The following is a 25,935-nucleotide window of genomic DNA, read 5'->3' on the forward strand; positions in this document are numbered from 1 at the left end:
ACATTAACTGGTAACATGAGGTGTTATATTTTAAGGGGCACACACATTCTCTGAGATTAAAGAGTCCCTTTATTAAAACTTTTTTTTTTGGATGTGACGTTAAAACTACAAGGTGCTTTATGCAGAGAAAGTAGAGCAGCCTGGGGAAATAACTTTTAATAGGGCATACTTTAAAAAGGGTTGATAAGTATAGTTTGGTTGATAGTTTGTAACTCATCAATTAATACCTTTCAGATCAGTAATAGTTCATTAATTAAAAAAGATTCATTGTGAAAAGTATTTTTGGCTAGCATACTGTACTCTCAAGTATTTCTTCTTTTAGCAACCTTTTATCTAGCCAACTGAGGACTGAAAGACTGAAGAGTTTGACCACTTACCTTCTGGAAAAGGTCTGCTGCAAAGTCCAATAACTCATTAAAATGAACTGCATATCTATTAAAAAGTGAGTGCTTCTTCAAACAGGGGTCACACATTTCTAATAAATCGAGAAGAGATTTTTGACGACCTGGCAACTCAAACATTGCTCTAACCAATAGCTGATTACTGATTTATAATGTATGAAATGATGCATTAACATTAATAAAGATATGAATCACAACTTACATATTCTGACACAAAACATGTTTCATGTTTGTTTTTGTTTTTTGATGACTCACATAGTTTGCTTACATGTATGGTTACAAGATGAACAAAATAACCCATGAGAAAATTAGACACAGGCTACATTGATAAAAACAGATATACAACAGATTGAAAGTAAAAAAAATAGTCCCCTGGTTTGTGTTACAGACAATTTGGTAAGAGTTGTCCCAATAACAACTTTGCTGTGTAGGCCCTAAGAGGGGTGGAGAAGTAAAACTTTAGCAGCTGGCTCCTAAAGACCTCATAGAACATGTCTGCATGTATGTATGTTTGTTTTTGTGTGTGGTCATGCTTCAAGTTACCTGCGTGCGTGTCTGGCAAATCACTCAGGTGGGCTCTGAAGACCTAGGCTTCATGCTGCATCGCCTGCTGTGCCATGTTCACCATCAGCACGTTAATTACACGTATGAGGTCTGACACAGACACATGTGGGATGAAATGTACCTGCCGCCCCAGAGCAGCTTACCCTTCTGTTCTTTAATTTTACCGACTACCTTCCCTCCCCTGTGTGTCTCCAGTTCTGTGTGAGTCATGCGGGGGTAAATTAGCAGTGAGCAGTAGACAAGACAAGCTGACTGTTAGCAGATGTCCAAGAAATGAGGATACACAGGTTTAGGCACTGTTTTAAGACCTGTTCTCCTCTTTCCCCTTATCCTCAGGCTGTGTTTGGTTTGCTATCTTGGCTCTATGTTGTGACTATGCAGTAGTTATTCCTTTGTAGTGATAGATGCTTAGATTTTTACAAGGCGTTTAACAAGTTTTGGGTTTTAGGTGAATTTCAAGTAATTTACAAATAAATTACAAAAAAGACCTTATTAATCCATAGGGACATGCTAGGCTACGTGAGTAAGGTTGTCTCACAAATAAACAATTTTAGCTGAAAGCAAAACAACTACCATTTGTCTTTCCTTTACAACATGCTGTAGCTTATGTGTGTAAACATGACCTATTTGTGTGCATTTTCTAGTATTTTCCAGTTCCTGAGTAATTGACATATACCGTCAAAGGACCGTCACAATGGTGTGCGTGTGAGATGTTGATGAGTTTGTGCAACACACTTCATGTGTACCATGCTAAAGGATGTGTAATTTAAACAGTTATGGTTTGTGTGGATATACAAACTCACCAGGCCATTTTGTCCATGAATTGTTCTAAGTTTCTGCCTCAAGCTTTCACATCAACACCCATAAACACAAGAGGGGGGACAGACAAAAGGCTGAAAAGGGACTGCGTATTGTGAAGGAACTGTTGATGAGGACTGGTGAGGCAGTTAATTTGTCTCAACATAAGAATTATGCAATGTTTTCTTGTGAGTTTTACGCACAAAAGCGTCATCAGTCAAAAGTAAAGAATCACAGGTAATAACAAAGACTCATAAATCAGAGAAGAATGATTAATGAAACATTGCTCCATACTTCCTGTGATCGATGAAGTAAGTTTTAATATGGCTGACGATGACAAAAAAAAGGGTTGTGTGCTGAGAGAGTGAATTATCTGAGAGAAAAATCAATAACATATTGAACAGTTTATATCTGCAAACATCTCTGATCCTCTTTAAACCTATTTTTGGGCAGTGTGTTGGTGACTCAGTCTGCTAATGTGCATGATAATTAACTGCTATGTTAAAACTCCAGTTTTGCATCAGTGTCTGCTGCTGCCTACTCTCCAGCTTTTTTTCACTGGCGCCATCAGTAAGATCAAATGGCAATGTGAGTTGAGGGCAGACCACAAGGCTACAAATGAACAATATTCTGGTTTTACACACGTTTTATCCCAACAGCTGTGTTTTGAAACTGTTTGTACAGACAGATTGTGTGTGTGTGTGTGTGTAGTTTATTTGTGTTACCCGTAACTGTCAGCATATCTCAATTACGAGCAGTGACTACAGTCGCATGTCCTGACAACAGGAAGTGTGTGTTTGTTTAAAGGAGGATCTCTTGACACATGTATCTGTGTTTACAGCGTCTAGGTCTACCACTGTCATCACTAACCACCACCCCCAAACACACACACAGACACACACAGACACACACACACACACAAGACGTCTTTCCTTTCTCATTAGAGTGACATACCTAAGCCACCTCTTCTCCACACACTTCCTGAATTTGAGTCTCTTTCCACTTTTCTTATCTCTTTCTGTCTCCCGCAAACTGTCACACTGTCTTTCCCCTCTTCCTGTCATCCATATCGCTCCCTTCTTTTCCATTTTCCCATTTTCCATTTCACTCCATCTTTTGTACATAAGGTCATATAGCTGAAATCTGGAAGAGAAGCTGGAGCAATTAGAGGTCACAATGAGGTCCAACCAATTTGCTGCAGATGAGATACACACACACACACACACACACACACCCACACACACACACACACACACACAGAGAGAGAGAAAGAGAAATAACTGTATACAACACAACTCACACAATGCACACAAAACTTCCAAACAAATCTGCAGGAAGTCTATTAATACACCACACACTCCACAAATATGCACACAAATAGAACAGCTTTCACTACACTGGTCTGTGATCTTGTATTGTATTGTACCTCCCTGCTACAGTAAATCCATTTTTCACAATTCTTTTTCATTTTAAACTTCTTCATTCTCCATATCATCTCCATCTCTGGCTGAACTTCCTCCCTCCATTACCAGCTGCATGAAGATATAAGTTTCTGGCAATAACCAGCCACAGATGTGAGGAGTCTTGAATGGTGACGGAACTCATATGTGTGAGTGGTGGGCTACTGGGTCTCTCTAATTTCCATCTTCGAGCAGAAGCCGTGGCTCACAGACGCAGTGGAAACACCCACTGGATTCCTGCTAGCAGAGTCAGTAATGAGATTGTGGTGATGAGGGGTTTTTGTTTCGAGCTCAAACTGGTGAAGGTTATTCAGTCATCTGCTGCTCGTTATATGTTCCTGTTTGTGAGTATGCATGTGTGCGCATGTGAGGAGAAAGACAGAAGAAAAGGACGTCAATGCATGTTTACTCATGTGAAACAGTGGTTGCGTTGTATGCATACTTGTATGTATGAAGGTATAAAAAGAGAAAGAAAAGAGAGAAACAGAAAGACTTGTGCAGCGATCCAGTGAAAGTATCTGACTCATGGCTGATTGTTTATTATTGTGATGACTCTGTGGTCCCGTCAGGAAGCCGCAAGAGCATTACTCACTGAACCAGAGAGAAGATAGAGATGGAGTCTATCTCCTCCTACATATTTATCTATCTATTGGACAGCTTTTTATTGGGCCTATCCTGTGAGTTTTAAGAAAATACTGGGAATCCCCGCGATGCAGTAACTCTCAATGTGTGCTGTAATAACAAATGTGATTTCTATTTACTGTGTACTCATCGGACTGCTACAGGACGACTAGAAGCGTCGATCTGTAACAGCATCATCAGAGAGATCTTTGGAGAAAATGCTAAGGCCAGTTAAGTGACACATCTCCTATCTCATGCTGTCATCGCTGGAAATAGAGATGACAAAGAAAAGATGGATTGGGATGTCTTATCCTCATCCACCCCCCACCAGTAACTTCACTTCTTATCTCACACAGGGGGGAAGAAGGAAAGTAGGATAAACAACCCCCCCACCACCACCCGACTGAGTTTCCCGTGACAAGTGCCAATATCTGTTTCTGTCTCAATTTGCACACTGTGCTGCTTGGTGATTTTAGGGGGAGAAAAATACAAGGATGACTGAATGTGTAATGGAGAGGGGGTGGACACATAACATTCATCTGAACCAATATATTTATAGTATGTCTCTATCAGAAGTTCATTTATGGTACCCTAATTGTATATTATCTCCTGTAATATTTATTTATTGAGATCAATTTTTCTTCCCTCACCAATTACTTGCCTTAAGTGGATTTTGCATAGTTCTGAGTGTAGAGATGCTTTATATGTTAATACACTGAATCTCAGCTCTTATTTTATTTGTATAGCATGTTGTTGTAGGTTTTGCACATACAGATGGGATATCCCACACTTCTGCTATCTGGGATGACACAGAAGTGGGGATAACAAAGTCTAACAAGGCAAAGACAAATAAAGACAAAAGGGGAAAAAGCGAGTTCCTTATAAATAAAAATAAATAGAAACGTATTTAATGAGGTGAACAAACAACAGGCAGCATAACACACACACACACACACACACACATATACAATGACACAAAGATCAAATTCTGATAAAATGGTAACATTCTGGCCAATTAAGCACACCACTGAAACTAGAAGTGGGGTGAGGAGAGAGAGAGAGAGAGAGAGAGAGAGAGAGAGAGAGAGATTAAGTCATACACACGCACCGAAAGAAGGGGACGGAGGGAGGGAGGGAGGCGAGGAAGTACTTAGAGAGGAGCCGCATCATCTGTGCAGTGGTGGAAGCAACATCTCCTGGTTGCAGTCCGACAGCGAGGCAAACAGCATTTTCCCGATTTATCTCTGAAACTGTTACTCAGTGACGCGGCGATGTGGATTTACAATATCGTTTTCGTACTCTTCGTCATTTCTTGTTCTGGTAAGTTTGGCGTACAAAAAAAAAAAAAAAAAAAAAAGTATTTACAACTGCTTGCTTTTCCTCCCTGTCGTGTGCCACTGGGTTGGAGCTGGTGTGACTCTTACTATGAAGCATTGCTTTGGGCTCCGTGCAAAACAGACTGCCAAACATGAGTTAAGAGTGGCTTTACTGAGCTGACTTTCTAAGCTCCTGTTGCATGCAATATTCCGACAGTGTCCTTGGAGACTATACAATTAGCCATAACACTGTGAAGTTTACTTATTGTGACAGCATATTTGCACTCTTAAAATAAACCATGAAATCAGCCTATATATTTCACAGTTGATTAGAGTAGTTTAAGTGTTTCTTAGCGTCAGAGCAAATGAGAACATCTCTTTAATTGGTCATCTCTACAGTGGAAAATTATGCTTTTGATAAGAACCACACAAGTGAGGGTCTAGCAGGGGTTATTTAATCTGAACTCTTGCTGTAGTATCGTTGCAACGTCTCCATGCCAGAGCGCAGTACTACGCCGCACAGGGACGCATTAATACGTACAGCCTGATCACCAGATAAATACATTCTGTGATAAAGGGATTAGATAAAGCTAACCGACTGTCGCCTAGAACGATGCCATATTTAAATCAAATTAGTGATTCAGTCATCCCGGAGTCCTAACAGAGTGGGATTTCGCGGCTCATTGCTCCCAGGCACTCAGGCAGAGAAACTGCCTGGCTGGTGGACCCAAGTTGAGGATGCCTCTGGTGCTCTGCGATCCTCAGGTTGCTCACTGCATCACTAAACACTAAACTGCTGATTCTGAAACACCAGCTCTGTGATCTATCTGTTCTTAACATCATAATTCAAGGAGCTCTTCCTGCATCATGCCAAAAGAAACGCCACATGTCTGTCCTAAAGGCTCTTGAATTTAGAGTACATGCAAGAAGAGAGCTGGGAGTGAGGAAGCATGCGTTTCCTCTCTAAATGTAAATGTCTAACAAGCTCTCTAAAATTTAAAGAGATACAGAGAACCTGAGGGGCAATATACAGACCCTGTGCTGACTCCCCTCACTGTGTGTGTGTGTGTGTGTGTGTGTGTGTGTGTGTGTGTGTGTGCGTGTGTGAGTCAGCCTTGTTTTGTTTTCATTGGAGGCAGTGATAAATGACTGTGCATCCTTATTAGGTCCTGTATATTAATAACAGTTAAAGTAGACTAATTCACACATTGTAATGCTGTTGCCTGGGTGTCCTCAAACTGGGTTTATTAGTAGATTATCCACCTCTTAGACCACAGATGAGACCACAGTTTTACTAGTGTGTCCATGTGCCTGTTTATTATTGAAATAATGGATAGTGTAGAAAGAAAATATTAATAATGATAACAATAGGCTGGTAACCCTTTCATAGCACTTTACAAGTAAAGTGTGATCAAATGTGTCTTATATTAAAGGAAAGTAATACAGATAATGGATAAAATAGGATGAAAATAAATCATACAAGCAGACTTACCTGTTGTAATGATAAAGCTAATTCGGCAGAGTAACTCTGCACAACAAAATATTTGGGGTTGGGCCCTTACAAAAAGTTGTTTCCGGCCTAATGTGGCCTCAAGCAACACATATCATATAATTTACAATAGCTGTGGATGATTGTCAGCTAATAATCTAAATTTTAATTATGAACATGTCATGTGATTGTATCAGAGGGACGAAGAAATGCGCTCCAGGACTACCAGAAGACTGATGGCGTACGACTGCTTGTTGTGGCTCCCGACTCTACCCACCTGACCAAAAGCAGAAAGCTGAGCATGGCTAAATGTGCCAAAGCTTGCAGCCGCAACAAAAGATTACCCTTTACATGCAGGTAAGTCTTATGCTCTTATAAGATGTATCTTTCAGCTGCACAAGTAACTCTTCAACAATATGGATGGCACATACACAGTGTATGAAATGGTGGTTCTTCAAGTTCTGTAATCATTAATTATGTTTTTCGCAGCAATTGTTGCCTTTCAGGTTTAGCAGGCCTCTGTAACAGCTCTGCATACTCACGTAACCACAGTGTGAATTGTCCTGGGACGCCCTTTGTTGTAAGAAAAGAAAAGTGATCATTATGTACTTCAATTTTCCTTCTTTCTCTCTGTCTCCTTTCCTTTCCTTCTTATTCTCCAGAGCATTTCTGTATGATCATAAAAACAGGAAATGCCAGTGGCTGTCATTCGACAGGATCTCGCCAGGAACTCAGATGCAGCAAGACTTCAACTACCAACTCTATCAAAAGAAAGGTGCCCTCGACTGTTCTACCTTTTCTCTCTACCAGCTAAATTGGTGTCTCTCACTGTCACCATCTCTCCATCAGAAAAAAAGAAACTGTCTCATTTCCGATCAGTAACAAAACTTAAGTGCAATCTTGTTGCAACAGAGCACGTAGAATAAATGTATGACTTCATAAATACCCTTTTATGAAGAGGGATTTTAGCTTATTTTTTACATAATGTCGTCCCTCAAGAGACAGACAAGGAAGGGCAAGGACCAATGTCGTGTTTATTGTGTTGCAGCACATTATGGTTCATTTTCTGTCATTACGCAGTGTTTGTGTAAACGATGGAAACCCTTTTACCCTCACCCCCCCCTCCAACTTGACTTTGACTGCCCACAACAGCAAACATGCAAGCTGTGTAGCCTATTTTACTGGATCCAAATGTTTTGCAGAAGATTGGGAAAACAGATTTGGCTTTTGGCATTGTCATGTCCTTGTTGAGCTCAGCATTATGACTGAACATCTCCTTCTGTCTGTTTTCTTCATCATCCATACTGGCTCTGTATACACAACACTGTGCTCAAGTCGTTGGCTCACCTAGTTACTTTTTTTTACATTTTTTTTACTGTCTCCTCATTCTCTCTCTCTCTGCTGTTCTTTCAGACTATGTCAGAGAGTGCATCGTGGGTACAGGTCAGAGCTACAGGGGGCGGAGGTCAGTGACAGTGAGTGGGATCCTGTGCCAAGCCTGGGCCTCTCCTATTCCTCATGAGCACAAGTAAGAGTTGGATGGTCTTTTCAACACAATGTCAAACAAAATCATGTTAAAGCTGCTTCTTACTGTTAGCGTTGGCCTGTTAGTGATGCAATTAGCAAGTAGCTAGAGGCTATTCTGTATGTGTGTGTCTGTGTATATAAGTATGATATATTAGAGGTTGATTAGGCTCCTGGGAGCAGCCATTCATCACAACTGACCTTTTTGTAACGTTTTACAGAGTCACACATCATTTCCTCCAGTGACTCTACTGTTTATCTAGGTGTGTGTGCGCGCATCTGTGCTTGTATGTGTGTGTTTTAGTGGGATTACGATCATATCTAATATGCAGCTTTTGGTTAAGCTCTAGGTACATTCCTAGATAAAGCACTTTTTTTCAATATGCAAGCATACTTTCTGATGCAGCATAGCTCCCAATAGAAAAAAGAGCCAATTAAGTGATGTGTACAAACAAAAGACAAACAAAATATGCTAGTAAAGCATTGTGTCTCTGCAGGATTATAAAAGTTAAATTAGCACTGATCTTCAGTAATCGCCTGGTAAGCAGCAATATAACAAGTGCATTTATCCTCTACAACAACGGTACTAATTATTTGGTCTCACATTCAGTCTACTGTTGATTTATCTTAAGTGATAAAAATCACCATTATGGCTCCTAAACGTGACAATATGACACAAGCAATGGGAAAACTCATGATATGGTGCCTAAAACTATTCAAATTAAAGTTAAAGAAAATAGATTACAAAAAAAAGACTCAGTGCTAAGCTGGCTTGCAGTACAATATTTTATGTCAAGTTAGGACAATGTAGGGAAAACTGAAGAGGACTAAGGAGACAATACCAGTAGAATGACAAAGTTTTATCATGTGTTGGATATTAATAACCATCAGAGAACCACATGGCACATACACCTCATCTTAGACCTTAAACCTCATGCTACCTCCTTCCCTTTCCACTCTCCTCTTCTCAGAAGACTTAAATTACTTTGATAGGCTTTGTAGTGAGTTGTTGCTGCAGCAGACTAATCAAAGAGGGCAGTGTACATTTGTACCTCCAGTGAACCTGCTTCATCAGACTGCTATAAATGGACAAATTACATTTTTATCAGTGAAAGGTTTCTTCTCTTTTTTGATTGATCAGTAAAGGCCTTCTCATTTCTGTACCTGTCATTACCCACCTCACCGAAAGTACACCTCAGAACTTTATCTTTTCATCATGATGTGGAAAAACACAGTTTGAGTCAAAGACTACACTGTTGTCCATCACCACAACTGAGGCCACAGCCATGTGTGTGCCTGATGTAGAAAATATGAGTCATTTGTCAACGTGTTTACACAAAATTCAGAAATGGCCTCATGGAAAACTAACAGTGCTTCTGCATATTGTTTTTAAAATAGTGTTTTCTCCTGCGGTTAAACGTTATGCCATCAACAGTTCAGCCCTTCAGCGTCTCCATTAATTACTTTTAATTTGGTGACTTCCATGGTAATGTACAAAGTTAGGTTTCAGCCCACAGACAGAAGTGAAAGCTGTCTCATTAATGATTAGATGATTTGTCATACTGATACTCATAAAAAAGACAACAGATGATGGCCTTGGGTGTTTCTCTAAAGAAAGTTGCTCTGCATGGCAGCTAAAATATTTGGCAACCAGCCTTGGTGTAGACGTGTGTTTGTATAACTGCAGCTCTCCTTCTGACAGATTCATGTCTAAGAGATTCAGGAAGAAGGATCTGAGAGAAAACTACTGTCGCAACCCTGACAACTCCACTGTCGGACCGTGGTGCTTCACGACTGACCCCCGACCCCACCTCAGACACCAGGAGTGTGGCATACCGCAGTGTTCACAGGGTAGGCTACACACACAGACACACAGACACACACACACACACACACACACACACACACACACACACACACACACACACACTACACACACTATGCCTTTATGTATTTGGGCAGACAATCTTATAATAATGTCCACTCTACATTGCAAATTGCTTCACCAATTGAAGCTTGATAGTCTGAAATGAGGTGCAGCAAATTACGCAATCATATAGTGCCTTGGACTAAGCAACGCTGGCTCTAACTCCTCTACATCTGTGTTTGTGTATAAGTGTGGGTGCACAGGTTTTCTTTATTTGCTGAGGCCAGCTGCAGGCATTTCCAGGTGTGTGGTTCAATTTATGCTGTCATCTCTCATTCTATCAAGTTCAGCTTTTGCAGATGGTTTGGACCTAAAGAGGCTGATGTTGGAATGTTAGAGGAGATTAATCCTCCTGTCCTCTCCTATAGATAAATTGTTGTCTAACCCTGTAGCAGACATAGAGGGAAACCATTAAGTTCGAGTAATGGGTCTGCATGAATAAAACTTATACTGATATTTATCCGGTTGTGATGAGAGGAAAGCACTTTCCCACTGGCATCTCAGCCTCTATGTTATATCACACAATATTACTGTCAAGCACTGATGTCTCCCTGAAGAAGGGGATGATAATGACCTCTGTTATCTAATCCCAGGGGATTCATGCTGTCAGAGGGGTTGTTTCCTCTGCATGTATGACACTGGCTCACATTAATGAGGAACCAGGCTGTGGTTCGATAAGACAGGATAGGAATCCGTCTTGCTCTCCAGCTAACATATGGTGTCTCGCTGGGTTATCACAAGTTCTACAACTGAGATAATGACTTTTTATTTTGATAAAAAGCCGGCACTCATTCAGAAGAAAATGACTGGAAGGGTTTCTCCAGAAATCAGTTGGTTTTAATAGGAAACATACAAACAGACACACACGCATGGCGTGCACAAGCACACACATACAGCCAGTGGTATAAAATGTGCTCTGTCATGACAGCAGTGAGCTGGATAAACATCTGTTTCTAATCTGCATGCTCTCTGTTGTTTACACTAGACAGTGTGGGCTACTCACCATGCAACAAATGGTGCCTTCTCGACATCAAAGAGATCTTCTCCTTCATTAGCCTTACACATAATATATGATTTTATACATTAAGTGTGTGTGTGTGTGTGTGTCCATAATTTCAGAACTGAATTAAAAATCTATTCAGAATTTATGAGTGGCTTTAGAACAAAATGTTGCATAACCATTTTCGGGCAAAAAATCATGACCTCAAATGTATTTATTTTTATTAGATGATCCACTTTGTTCATGTTCTTTTGATGTGTCCGATAATGTATATACTTTTAAAAGTATCATAATTTATATGAAAGTATTTTTTATATTAATTTCACTTAAGATTTTTCAGTAGATGTGCGTCATAATGAAAGTCAACCCCTTACGTTGCAAAGTGTCAACAGAGGTCTACTCTTTCTCTGAGTTGTTTTCTCTGTGTGTTTTTTGCATGTGTGTGTCATTGCTGTACAGTTGAGTGTATGAACTGTAATGGAGAAGATTACAGAGGACCCATGGACCACACAGAGAGTGGGAGGGAATGCCAGCGCTGGGACCTTGATGAACCACACAAACACCTGTACCATCCCAAGAGGTATAACACACACATCCAATTATGCATGCACACATGGATATAAATAAAGTAATAGCAAGAAGTATGAAAACACTTTATGGAATGATAAGTTCATACAATCATTTCATGAGTTTACGGTGCACAGAGTCTGGAGATGAAGTGATTTGGAGTAAGCCAGCATGCCTTTCCCTGAAGGAATGTTATCAGAATTCTGTGTGTAATTATGTGTTTTTAGCAGTGATTTGCTGGGAAAACTCTTCATTCTGACCAATTTTGTCCAAATTCCTTTAAACTCTCAGCAGATTATAAAACAGACTTGTGTCCAACCGTGAGATAGGCTTACACCTATTTTAGTGAGACCATATATTTTACTCTGTATTTAAGTATTCCTTACATGTTCTCTGTTTGTGTGTGCACATGCTGGCAGTGTGTCTGTGTATCAAGTGAGTGTTCCAGTTAGATGGCAGGTGGCCTGGATTAGTTTGGACTCGTTAACACATCCTTAATCATCCCAGTGTTTGTGTATAGGAGGTCCCAGACTGCTCATAGCACTAATATAATGAGAGGGTCCCACAACCTTATACTGTACGCCTGGAGGGTGGAGGGACGTGGGATTTTGGGATGACATATTACAGAACACCTGTAGTGGTGCAGCCTATTATCTTCATTACTCCCCTGAGCTCTGAACAGATTCACAGATGGAGTCTTTGCAGCAGTCCACTCATTAATACTTCAGTTCTGTGCAACAGTGAATTGTCTATCCGTTTATTTTCAGAGGGAAAATAGAGATATCATTCTCTTTTAGGGTACCTCTGGGCTTAAAAAAATGGGTCAATTTGTGTTTTGTGCAACCTAAAGTCAGAGAAATATCCCATCACAATACATGTGAGATAAAAGTGTGCTATGCTTTCCACTCTTATGGTATATACGTTGTGTTTCTATCCTAAGCATGTTATAATGTATGTTTTGTATTAGGTATCCTGACAAGGGACTGGATGATAACTACTGTCGGAATCCAGACGGACGCCACAGAGCCTGGTGCTTTACCACAGACCCAAATACACCCTGGGAATACTGCAACATCAAAGTCTGTGGTAAGAATACATGTTTGTTTGCGTATGTTTTAGCATTTGTTGTGCATTTTCAGTGGAAATATGTGTATGTTTGTACATGAAGTGTGACTGAATGCATCAGAATTTACAACTTCCTGCACCTTTCATTTTGCCACTCCTCTCTGTCTCATTGGCTGGCATTATGGAATACACACATACGCACGTGCACACACACAGTTCCCCTCTCAAGCTGGGCTCTCTGTTATGTCTTCTCTAATAGCCAGCATGTTTATTTTTGCCCTGCACCACTGGCCTGCTGTTTATTGTTCTATGCCAGCTCTAACGTGTGGTGGTCAAACTGTTGAGGGCTTGGTTACTGCTTCTCATTAACCTCCTGTTGCACATACAGACACAACACCAGGGTCACACACACTACAAGCAGATCGCTTACATTACACCTCATGCCAAGAATAAATGCTATGATTGATGTGTAAGAACTAGGTGTATGTGTTGTCTCATTTAGCTGCATGTTTAGTGTGTCTGCACACTTGTAATAAACCAGCAGATTCAGTATGCTCTTAAGATGACCCTGTAATCAGCAGTGAGTCACTGAGACAGCAACTGTGGTCCTCAAGAACATAAAACAGAGAGCTCCGTTCTCCTGCGTCTGTGACTGGCCTGTTTGCCTGCTAGAATCATCAGCAGTCCTGGCACCGTGTTTACTAGATGGCACTCCTCCATGTGGACCCTGTGATTCACTGTTCCCCCCTCCTGCTTTTTTTTCTCCTCTAAATTTGTCTCCCACCCCCTGCACTCGCTGTCTCTCTCTCTCTCTCTCTCTCTCTCTCTCTCTCTCTGTCTCTCTCTCTCTCTGATATGGGAGTTTGTTGGGAACAGACCAAGTTTACAACCCAGTTAGTCTTAATCAAAACAAGGCAGAGAGGAGAGAGCATGAACCAGAGACAAAGTGTTCTTTTGTCAATGCCTGGTCTTTTGTGTACTGTCACAACCAGTGCATATCTATTTTTAGACAGATTGCATGGGTAGACAATGTCTGTTTTAGAATTTTCAGCTTTATACATTGTTGCTTAAAACTATGATGTTCAGGCTAATGAACTTGTGTAATTTGGAGTAAGCTCCCTTTCTCTAAAGAAAATTGGAGCAGCTAAGATTTCCTGCCTTGTTTTTCCAATTTCTGCCATATTAGCCTCATTATACTGGTACTTGTAAACCCGCAGAGGGAGCTATTCTGTTCAAAGCAGGTGGCCAAGAGATTGAGGCTCTTTAACCATTCTTCACATCAAAATCATACTCACACTGAATATTTTCCCAGTGCTAAGTCATTTACTATTCCATATTGTTTACATATTATTGTGGTTTTTATATGCACTGCAACAGCTTGACTTTATTCAGATAAAAATCTAATTATTTATTTTAGTTACTCTTTTCTTTAACCCATACATTGGTAGCCAGATTTATTTGGGTGTAAATAGTGGCTTGACCAATTAATCAGTTCTGACAATTAGGAGATAAAATTATACATTGTGTGATCTACTGTACGCCTGGGAATGGGACCTCAACATCTCATGTATAAGCAGGAGAAAATACTTATAGAAACCAATTCGCAAACGTCAGGAAAATGGAAAAACAGTGCAGTGGGCTGTAAATGTCAGACTATTATTTTATAATCCAGCTCATCAAGATTTTTAGTGCAGTGCCATAGTTCATCTGAAGTTTGCCTCGCTCTTAAAAAAGTTCTCTCATCTTGGATTCTCACACACGCCCTTTCTCTCCATCCACCCTTTCAATCAGATATGGCTGTTTTCCATTTATTTGCTTTTGCTGTGCAAATTGCAGTTCAAATTAGCCAATTAGCCAAACTGTTTTTGATGGATATCCCTTTCTATTTCAGTACACTTATATGTGACAATTGGTGACAATGTGGAATTTGGGGGTTTCCTATAGTGACAGGACTGTAATCATAGACTACATGGTTTTAGTGTTTTGCCCTCCGCATAATATGTTCAATGTTTTTTACTCTATGAAGACTAAGTGATCTTTGAATGTTGAAGGAAATAAGTCAGTAAACAGCTATTTCATGCTCAAGGTTTTCTCAGTAGTATTTAATGTTGTACATTCTTTCACAGAAACACCTCAGAAACTAAATGTAGTGGAAACAACTGAGTGCTACCAAAGCAAAGGAGAAGGTTATAGGGGGACAGTAGATGTGACGCCTACTGGACTCATCTGCCAACGCTGGGACTCTCAGTATCCCCATAACCACACATTCATACCTCAAGCCTACCCCTGCAAGTGAGTCAGACACTCACATAAGACAGCCATCCACTCACTCACCCACCTGCACATATCACATATCTGTGCAGATTACAGGATAAGTTTATCTTTGTTTTCCAGGGATCTGAGAGAGAACTACTGCCGGAATCCAGATGGGCAAGAATTCCCCTGGTGCTTCACTACGGACCCAAGAGTCCGCACAATGCCCTGCACCAACATCCCTCAATGTGGCGCCCAAAACAAGCCTGTCAGTGGTGAGAGACTCAATTTTATTTGACACCCAACACAGTGAAGGAAGAGCTGCTTTTCTCTACTACCAAAGAAGAGAAATATTCAGCATTTTTTACATTTTGTAGACCTTAGAGTTCACACGAGACCCTGTAACCACACATCGTGGTTCATAACTATGTTTTCTACGTCCCTGTGGAGAAGTGTAGCTCTATAGGATTGTGGGAAGGACTGACCACCACGCCTAACATAAACGAACTCTGACAGCAGCTCAGGATTGTCAAGTCTCACTGGACAGTGAAAGATGGAAGGATTAGTGCTGGATGGGATTCTCCGTGGAGTAGCAAGAGATTTGGAAGTAAAAAATGTAGATCTATGACTGAATACACAAATCCAAATTCTTGGGAATATTTCTTTAGGATATGCGGCCTTGCTCTGGGATTATAAACCTCTTTCTGAGGTTGTGATGTGGGATATCCTTGAGGGTTGAAAACGCTTTCTATAGAAAAGTGCAGGGTGACATACAGCTTCAAAAACTTATTTATGACCAATGTTTTTTCTTGTGGATGACTTCTTTCTGTTCCCAGCCCTGCATATTCTAGAACCAATGTTGACCATGATAGCTCAGAAACTAAGGGTTGTTTTCATTTCTCATCTTATAATTTACCAGTCTTCAGTTTCTACATTATAGACTTTTGTTGAGGTGATGCTGTATTATAGATGCACAGCATACAGCATATAGTTATGTACTGTCTGTTGTATATGCTGTTTAATATGTGAAAGAAATAATTCCTCTATCCTTTTATTTTCTATTTTTTCTTTCTTCTTATCTTTTCTTTCTTAAATACAGACTGTTATGAAAGCTTTGGGGAGACATACCAAGGAGAGCAGTCAAGGACTAGATCAAACCTTCCTTGTGCTCCCTGGAGGGACCACAGCAACAGGTCAGCCCACTGGATCCCTGCTACTTTCTAACCTAATAACTTTCCCAAACTCCACTATAATGTACAAAACAGAACTGCACCATCAATAAACTGCAGACAAGTGATTCTGCTTAAAATAGAGAACAAGATGTCACATAGCTCTTCTACATGTGATCTGTCCAGTCTAACAATAATTCAAACTGTAGATGTTTTTTAGACCTTAATGGGATCAAAGTAAATCACCGATAAAAAACAGAAAACATGCAAATTATATGGGTGTCAACAAGGAAAAGATCACTTGAGAGATTATGACAGAGTGTGTCTGTGTGTTCAAGAACCATGTGTGCAAACCTGAGAAATGGTGGTTAGAACGGAGAGAAGCCCTGTTGACCTCTAGTTAAGTCTTACTGTTGTTAATGGATAAAGTCAGGCCTCCTGTTTCTCAGAGGAGAAACGACTCCTGCGGGTGCGGTGACTACCTTCTCCAGAACTCTTAATGACCAGAGAAGTGTTTCCCCGAAGATGACCTAACTCAGCAAGAATGACTCCCAGTGATAACTTGACTGGGGGATATACACTTTACTCCTCACCTCTGACCCCAAATCCCTCCTTTGTAGGAACACTTCAAAGCCAATCAGCTCTACCGCTCGGCTCCCGCCCAAGGGCCAGAGGTCAGGGCTGAGGAGTCATGGGGAAAGTTGGCTGTTATGCTAGCTGCTAGAAATACAGCACACACAAACACAACTTGTGATTGCTATGATTTGGTACCCAGCAACCCCTCTCCTGTGTTTCCCTTTTCTATTACAATTCTCCACCTTATCAGCAGAGGAATTCAGTTTGGGAAGGAATTCAAATTATGTTTTTTAAATCCTTGGGAGAATACCCTCATGTGTGGGATATGTCTGCATGAGCATGTATTAGATATGTGAATGTGGGTGGGTGCATAGTGTCTCAGCGAGTAATTCCTCTGCAGATCATCTCCTTATCTTGTCCTGAGGGAGTAAGCCTACACAGCTGTGTAGTTTGACTATCCAGATACTATCTGGCTAAATTTGTTTAGCTTTTACTAATAGTTATAAATCAAATCTTTTACTCTCATCAACAACATAATTATCTGCTTAAATGAATGAAAGTCCTATTGTTTTGAAATTGTCTGTGGGACTCACAGAATGTTGATGAAAGATTAGTTATTGGATCTCTTGTGTTTGTATGTTTGTTCAGCGGCGAGAGGGGCATACTGATGGCTGGCCTGGAAGGAAACTACTGCAGAAACCCTGATAAAGATAAACATGGTCCATGGTGTTATACCAACAACTCTGCGATACCCTGGGACTACTGCAGTGTAAAGCCATGTGAGTGCACAAATGTGTGTACACACAGTGCCTTCACACACACACACACTTATAAACACACAAAGAGAAAACATTGTGTGAGTCAGTGTGAAATTGAAAGTTGGCCATACTTCTGGATCTAAGACATGAGTGCAAGTGTGTTGTAGATTCGTTTGCAGTCTGTCTGATTGTCTATCTTCTTCTCTCTCTCTGTGTCACACACACACACACACACACACACACACACACACTATTGGCAGAGTGTAGATCTGTCTACACTCTTAGGTCAGTGTGTGTCAGAGGAGATTCACAACTCATCAGGAAGCGAGGGGAGGGCTCTTTCTAACTATTCCCACATGGACCAAGCGCTAGAGGCACTATGGCCGTATGTGTGTGTTTGCTTGTGTCTTCTATGATGAGTCTTAATTGGTAGCACTGTATTCATATTAAAATTACACACATTAATGCTGCTACAGGCAAATAAAGTCTATTTTTTAATATAAATCTGCTGCTAAATTAAAACACTTACGTGTTTTCTGTTCTGTTCTGTTTTAGAATGTTTTGCTTTCATTCTTGACACTCTCTGCACTGAACTACATGCAATGATAATATAACACTGAGAAAATCATCTAGACTTTATTGTCAGTGTGGTGGATTACAGAATATAAACAAAAGTAGGTAAGAAAGTAACTATTTAGTAACTATTTGCAGAAAAGGAGCTAAACCTTCAAAATGGTCCTTTAAGGTGTTTTACATTCAATGAAAGCCCTCAAAAAATGGATGCAACATGACATAACAAATGCAAGGGCCCTGATAACTGTAACTATATTACACCCCTATGAAAGGTCTCCTCTTATCTTGTATCAGCTTATACTCCCTGATCCCTTGTTTGTCTTCTCTCCTCTCTGCAGGTGATGCTTCACAGAACACCATTCCAATGGGTGAGTGTCTCTGTCAGCTTCTTTGTCTGTTTTTGAGTGACTTGTGGCCTCAAATTAGGGTAACATGTATTGCAGCTGTGTATAAACATCTGAATCTGTGAAAACATTTAGTATGAATACATTAAAATCTATATATTAATATCACCTTCATTATCCAGTCATGGATCAATGGGGTTGAGCCATTCTAGCAGTTTTTTCCCCTGCAGTCTGCCAAGGTGTAGATCGCTAGTGATTCACAGTTCTTTTTTGTGTACTGAATCACTCAAATTAGTAACAGAGCAGACTTGTAACTCAGTCCTGCCGCCCTGTCAGTTTCCTCTTGAAGTTTGTCTGTCTTGTTCTTGGAGAATTGTATACTTTAATGCAGCCTATATACTCTATAGAGTAGTATCACATTCATGATCAAAGTGACAAGTAGCGACTTGTGCATCTGTGTTTCTGAAAATACATCCTCAGACCAAGCCACATCTGTAATAAAATATTTTAGGGGAGACATGACTAAAATAAGCATTATTAAAATACTTAATGTTCACATCCAGTAAAATAATGGGCCTACACAAAATATGTGTTTATCCTAATAGCAGTTCTATTAAATCAAAATTATAATCACAATTATAATCACAATTATAATAGGCTAGGCCTCTGTAATAATCCTGCAGTCCTATGGTTAGGGTTAGTGCGTCATCTTTTGTTACAGAGCATCTTTGCTTGCACTCTTAGATTTGATTTGTAGCTGTTGGGATTTACACATTCAATTGAATTCTGTGTGAACCTACAACAGATAGATGTGCTTTGTGCAAATCACTCTTATACACTCAAACATGGGAGAGTATTTGTGCAAATATTTTTCTTTTTTTTTTCAAAAAATGGCAAGCACAGCTGCGGATCCCCTTAAGGATTCAAAAAATAAATCTATTTGTTCAGACATTTTTTTTACACTGTCAAACATTTTAATTCATTTGATGGAAATGTTTTCACACATTCAGATATGGTGATACACAGCTACAATACATTTTACCCTCATTTGAGCCCAGTTGCTGATCTGTATTTGATAGCATTGGAGCAGTGGTGTCTTCAGAACCTGTCCAGTTATTATGGTGCAGGACATTATGTTGTCATGGTGGCATCTGTTTCTGTGTACTTGTGTGCGTGTGTGTACGTGTTAGTCTGTGAATCTGTGTTACTTGTTCTTCTGCATATAATAACTCCGAAACAAGAGATGAACCCCTCACACATGTTATGTGAACATAGTCAATAATTACCTTAATTAATGGCCTCATCAGCATAACTGGTTATGTTCATATACAATGATTATCGGATCATTAGGCAGCTTAAGTGCCTCTTTTATTGTTACTATGTAAACAATATGTCACCATTAAGTATGTTTGCATCTGGGATTTACATTTGTATTATTATTGTATTATCATTATATGTTATAGAGAAATATTGCAATGTTTGACTAGGTGTGTGTTGATGTGTGTATGCTTCTTGCTTTTCCAGGTGAGCTGTCCTCTGTGGGGTGTTTTGTTCATAAAAGAACCAGGATCGTGGGTGGAGGTCCGGTGAGAATATCAGACGGCAGCTGGATGGTCAGCATACAGAAAGGGTAGGGCAGTGCATTTAATATTCTACACATTTTCCTCTACCTGAAGAAGAACAGTGGGCCATTTTGCCCAGACGGCTCTTGAATACATAAAAAAAAAAGAAAAATCAGTGGTTTTGTTTGTTTTTTGTTTTCAAAGGAGGGTTCAGATGCTGTTTCAGGGCTCTCTTCACTCTGCTCAGAGACACACTTTCACAACATTTGGATGCAGCTTTGATGTCTTACATTTATGCCCCATAGACAGTAAAGCCAACTCATGGTTAATTGTAGTAGTATTCTGTTGCAGTACATGCAGATCAATTTTGAGTCAAGCACATATACACATTTTAGTTACAGTTTCTCTATAATTCTGATTCTTACTCCGAATACTGTAATAAAAATCAGAATTTGAAGATATCTGATTTCAGTACATTATGTGCACTGACAATCTACACAGCAATACAAGATAAGCCATGCAATAACCTTTGTTAAATGTATGGTGCTCAATTTTTGTTGAGGATGTTTCAGAAGGTTCTGATTGAGTTTTCCTCCTCGAATACATTTTGGGAACAACTGGAATACTTGCATACTGTAAAGCTTGTAACAATTATTAAGTATTATTTTATGTATTTCACAGCTATTGGTGAATCAGTTTTATATAAGAAGTGTCATGAGAGTTGTGTGCTCTTTCCAGGTCCATGCACTGGTGTGGGGGGTCACTAATACGAGAGGAGTGGGTACTCACTGACAGACAGTGCTTCTCTTCATGGTAACTTAATGTCTGTTTACATTGCATTTCTCTTGTGTGCCCTGGCATTGTTAGAATATTTTCTAAACATTAAATGTATTGAATACAGTTTGTCCTGATCAGTCTGCAGTAGCTGCTCAGTGGAGAGTAATACATGTGAAATATTTTAACCCTCTTATGTGCCTCTCCAGTGTTCCAGACCTCAGCGAGTATCAGGTGTGGCTGGGAGTCTCTGATATTCAAGAGGGTGCTCCTGACTGGTCCAAGAGACAGGAAGTCAGCATAGCTCATGTGATATGTGGCCCAGAGGGCTCCAGTTTAGCCCTCATAAGACTGTCTAAGTGAGTGAAAATTCTCAGATATATTGGCATATATACAGTGCATCCAGAAAGTATTCACATCCCTTCACTTTTCCCACATTTTGTTATGTTACAGCCTTATTCCAAAATGGATTAAATTATTTTTTCCCCTCATCAATCTACACACAATACCCCCTAATGAAAAAGTGAAAAACGTTTTTTAGAAGTTTTTGCGAGTCCTTTAGGTCCTTTAGGTTCCTTCTGGCAAATCCAAGCGGGCTGTCATGTGCCTTTTACTGAGCAGAGGCTTCCGTCTGGCCATTGTACCATAAAGGCCTGATCGGTGGAGTGCTGCAGAGATGGTTGTCCTTCTGGAAGGTTCTCCCATCTCCACAGAGGAACGCTGGAGCTCTGTCAGAGTGACCATCAGGTTCTTGGTCACCTCCCTGACCAAGGCCCTTCTCCCCCGATTGCTCAGTTTGGCTGAGCGGCCAGCTCTAGGAAGAGTCCTGGTGGTTCCAGACTTCTTCCATTTACGAATGATGGAGACCACTGAGCTCTTCAGGACCCTCAATGCTGCAGACATTTTTTAGTACCCTTCCCCAGATCTGGGCCTCGATACAATCCTGTCTCAGAGGTCTACAGACAATTCCTTTGATTTCATGGCTTGGTTTCTGCTCTGAGATGCACTGTCAACAGTGGGACATTATATTTCCAAATCATGTCCAATCAATTGAATTTACTACAGGTGGACTCCAATCAAGTTGTAGAAATATCTCAAGGATGATCAGTGGAAGCAGGAGCTCAATTTTGAGTATCATAACAAAGGGAGTGAATATTTATGTACATGCGATATTTCAGTTTTTTTATTTTTTAATACATTTGTAAGAATTTCTGAAAAGCCTTTTTCGCTTCATTATGGGGTATTGTGTGTAGATTGATGAGAAAAAAAAGGAATTTAATCAATTTTGGAATAAGGCTGTAACAAAACAAAATGTAGGGAAAGGGAAGGGGTGTGAATACTTTCTGGATGCACTGTATGCATGTGTGTGTGTTCTAGTGGGATGTTGATCATCTTTGCACTGTCTGTGTCCATTAAATATACCCAGGCCTGCCCTTCCTGCAGACAATGTCCATACGATTCAGCTACCTGTAGCTGGGTGCTCCATCCGAGATGGAACAATATGTAAAATGTACGGATGGGGAGAGACTAAAGGTAATGATATATTCCTACATTTCCAATATGTTGCATTTATAATGAGTGTCTGCTGGGACTGCTGCTGTCTCCTGCATTAGTCCTAGATTATTCTGTATATTTGTTTTAAAGGGATATAAGGTGGAAGTGTTACAATATTAAACACATGACTAAAACATAAGAGTTCTACAGTACAATGGCGGCATTTATATTACATATGCTACTACAGAACAGAAGCAATAACATGCTACCTTTCACTGTTTCAGGCACTGGCCATGATGACGTATTAAAAGAAGTTGACCTGCCCATTGTCAGTAATGAGAGATGCAGAGAGATGCACAGAGGGAGCCTCCACATCACCAACACCAAGATCTGCGCAGGAGGCAAGAGGAATGAGGGAGTGTGTGAGGTAAACTGTTCATTCTTTTCTTGGTGAGGTGTGTTGTCATTTAACTACAAGGCCATAATAACTGTTTCAGTGATCTATAGGTAAGCTGCTCTCTAAAATGTAGTCCCTTTAGATAATGTAATTGTTCCCGATGGGAATTTTGGGAATTTTAGTACCTCGATCCAACAAAGTGCTTTGAAAGCCCAGTTTGATCTAAATCTCAAGCAAATGTTCTTTGAATCTGTGGGCTTAATCTTTAGTCCGATGTAAATAGAGCAGCTCGAGACTGTTGCAGTAAATTTCATCAGCGATCAAAGCCTTGGTTTTGTGGTTTCTAGCTTTGGAGAAGAGCTGTCCATGTTCACAAGTGCTAGTGGTTATGTCTGTCACTAAGAATATAGAAATGCATTTTGCTTTTCTTTTTTTTAACCCTGTCCAAAATTTCTCAACCAATGACGTATAAAAATGTGCTCTCTATTTCTTCTTCTGCAGAGGGATTATGGTGGCCCTCTTGTGTGTCAGGACGGTGACATTCGGGTTATTGTGGGAGTGAGTGTCCATGGCAGAGGCTGTGCTCGGGCCAACCAGCCTGGCATCTTCATCAATGTGCCCTTTTACACGCAGTGGATCTACAAGGTCTTCAAACATTACCCTAACCCAGAGATTGTCTAGAGACTCAGAGAATAAAACACAAACTGGAGGACTAAATTAAACCTAGAACATCTACTTTTGTAACTCCAGCAGAGCACTCAGGACATCTTGTTTCTATGTTGTTCATGACATACATTAGCCGACAGATCAATAATAAAAACAACTGATCTGAGGATAAGATGAATGGATGAACCACTGCAGTGAGATTGAAACACAACATTGACAGATACCACACTGATTCTGAGAGTCATTGATGGAAAGAGGAGTAAAAGCAATACTGTTCTGATCTAATATAGAAGATTAGTTCCACAAGCAGTTAATAGTAAAAGATGGGACCCAGTGCGAGTTGAACGTTACAGTAACAAACAAGAATGTCTTTGAGTTATGAGTAGACCCAGTGAGACCAGTCCAACAAAAATTTCACCACCCGTGATCTGTGATTTTCATATGGTAGCAAATCCACCAGAGTGGTATGTGTGCATGTGAATACTCTTGATTCCTGGCATTACTTGAACATTTTGAAGACCAAAGTGCAGTGGTTCGGCAGCTCCTTCTGTAGAAATACATCAATGGGCCACTTAGAAAATTATCCAGTGGTAGAGCAATGTTAAGGGCACTTTAATCAAGCTTCACACATCTCCAGGGGGCTCTGATAAAGCGGTCCTTATTGTACATAGTATTTTAATGAGTGTATTTATGACACTCTAACAGTGATTTGGGTCTTATAGATCTATGACATGAGAAAATGAATGTGACGGTAGGCAGATAAAGGTGTCGACGCTTTAGCTTTCAATCAAGTTTCTGTCTCATATTGATGTCAGTTGTACGGAAACACCAATATGAACTCCACTTGCAGTATTCGATCTTTACCACAAAGCCACTGACTGTATATATATGAACATGTATGTAAGATGTGTGTTCTGTGTAGATACAAATTATGTATGGCAGATAAACTTTTACAGGATTTGAAAAAAATAGTAGAAAATGTGTACACTCAAACTCTTTTTAAACAAAACCTGTTATTTCCTCACATAATTTGTCACTGTGTGTGTGTGTGTATGGCGCTGCAATAATTAGTCGATTAATCAATTAGTCCAGCGAGAAATTTATTGCCAACTATTTAGATAATCAATAAAACACTTTAGTCAATGCCAATGTCTACTAATGTCAGTTTTCTCTGTTTGATATGATTGTAAATGGGAGTTGGTCGAACATAACAGGACATTTGAAGACGTCACCTTGAACTGTTGAAAATTACAACAGCACTCACTTCACTATTTCACTATTATCTGACATTTTACAGACTAAATGATTACTCGAGAAAATAATTAGTAGCAGCTGTATGTGTGTGCATCTGTTTTGTAAATTTCACTGCAGCAGTGTCTGTATGCAAAAAGAAAACTGCAGAAGGAGTGTGTGTGTGTGTGTGTGTGTGTGTGTGTCTGTTATCCTCTCCCCACACTTAGACTTTGGCAGACCTCCAATCCCCATCCACTCTGGATATTAGCATCACAAAATCTGTCACTTTAAACTTTGTCATGGAAAAGGAAGGATGGTCTTCGTAACTACATTGTCTGTAATGGATGCATCACTGGGATGACTGAATGGCCCTTGAAACAAATTAACACACCTCTTTTACTAGTGAAAATGATCAAGATGGCTTTATATTATAACTACATCATGTTATGAGAGTGAGAAAATGAATATCTCTGTGTGTGTGTGTGTGTGTGTGTGTGTGTGTGTGTGTGTGTGTGTGTGTGTGTGTGTGTGTGTGTGTGTGTGTGTGTGTATACACTGAAAGATGCTGCAAGCTGCTATACTCCACAGGTTGTACAGTAATGTCTTATGTTTTCTGTATAATATGCATTCACTATACATTTTCATCATTGTCATCTTATCCAATATATTAATTTCAGCAATTATTTGTATTGTTTTTAGATGTCCGTCACTATAATAAATGTTTTTTGCTTGTTTGTTTTTTAATCTATGAGATTCTTTTTCATTTTATGTTATAACTGTCTGATCCTTTGAATTTCCTGTTTGAGTGTTCTGAATGCAAATGTGTGTAGTGTCAGCCAGTTTGTTCTGATTTGCTGTATCATTAAGTCAAGGCTATTATACTTGCCTACCAGAAGATGGCACCACAGTAGCATAGAGACCAAAAGATGCTTTGGCAATCTCTCTCTCTCTCCCACACACACACACACTTTCCCACATGTACTGTATAGTCACACATGCGCAAAGACACACATACCTACACACACCCGTTTCAGCCTAGTAGCTGTTCATGATCAAATGCCAAAGAACAGAATGGCAGTGTTCTGCTGTCACCCTATTTAGAGTTTAATAGACGTGGAGTGAGCGATATAAAGGGCATAAGTGTGTGTTTATGCCTGCGTGTCTGTGTGTGTGTGTGTGTGTGTGTGTGTGTGTGAGGGGGGTGAGAAGTGAGGTGAGTGAAGGTGAAAGAGCGCAGGAGAGCAACGAATGAGAGCTGGAGATTAAACGCTGTATCCATTGATGCTGTATTAAGGAACTTATGGAGCCAGCAGAAAATACACGGGGATCGACATTTTCTGTTGCTATGCACACTATGTGCATTGTGTACTGATGCTGACACAACACACACGTATACAGTACACA

The 25,935-nt window shown here is 40.0% G+C and overlaps 1 protein-coding gene across 1 annotated transcript; it reads left to right on the plus strand.

Moving 5' to 3' along the window:
• Window positions 1–4,962: 4,962 nt before the first annotated feature.
• Window positions 4,963–25,187, plus strand: LOC128358843 (hepatocyte growth factor). The gene is made up of 18 exons (XM_053319236.1): window positions 4,963–5,164; window positions 6,847–7,006; window positions 7,312–7,424; window positions 8,063–8,177; window positions 9,876–10,024; window positions 11,560–11,680; window positions 12,635–12,753; window positions 14,859–15,024; window positions 15,127–15,260; window positions 16,085–16,178; window positions 17,379–17,509; window positions 18,400–18,429; window positions 19,930–20,035; window positions 20,706–20,780; window positions 20,951–21,100; window positions 22,168–22,274; window positions 22,520–22,662; window positions 23,134–25,187. Exons 1-18 carry the CDS (start codon window positions 5,116–5,118, stop codon window positions 23,311–23,313), a joined length of 2,142 nt encoding a protein of 713 aa, XP_053175211.1. The 5' UTR covers window positions 4,963–5,115; the 3' UTR covers window positions 23,314–25,187.
• The last annotated feature ends 748 nt before the right edge of the window (window positions 25,188–25,935 follow it).

This window comes from Scomber japonicus, chromosome 5 (genome assembly GCF_027409825.1).
Source record: "Scomber japonicus isolate fScoJap1 chromosome 5, fScoJap1.pri, whole genome shotgun sequence".
NCBI lineage: Eukaryota > Metazoa > Chordata > Actinopteri > Scombriformes > Scombridae > Scomber > Scomber japonicus.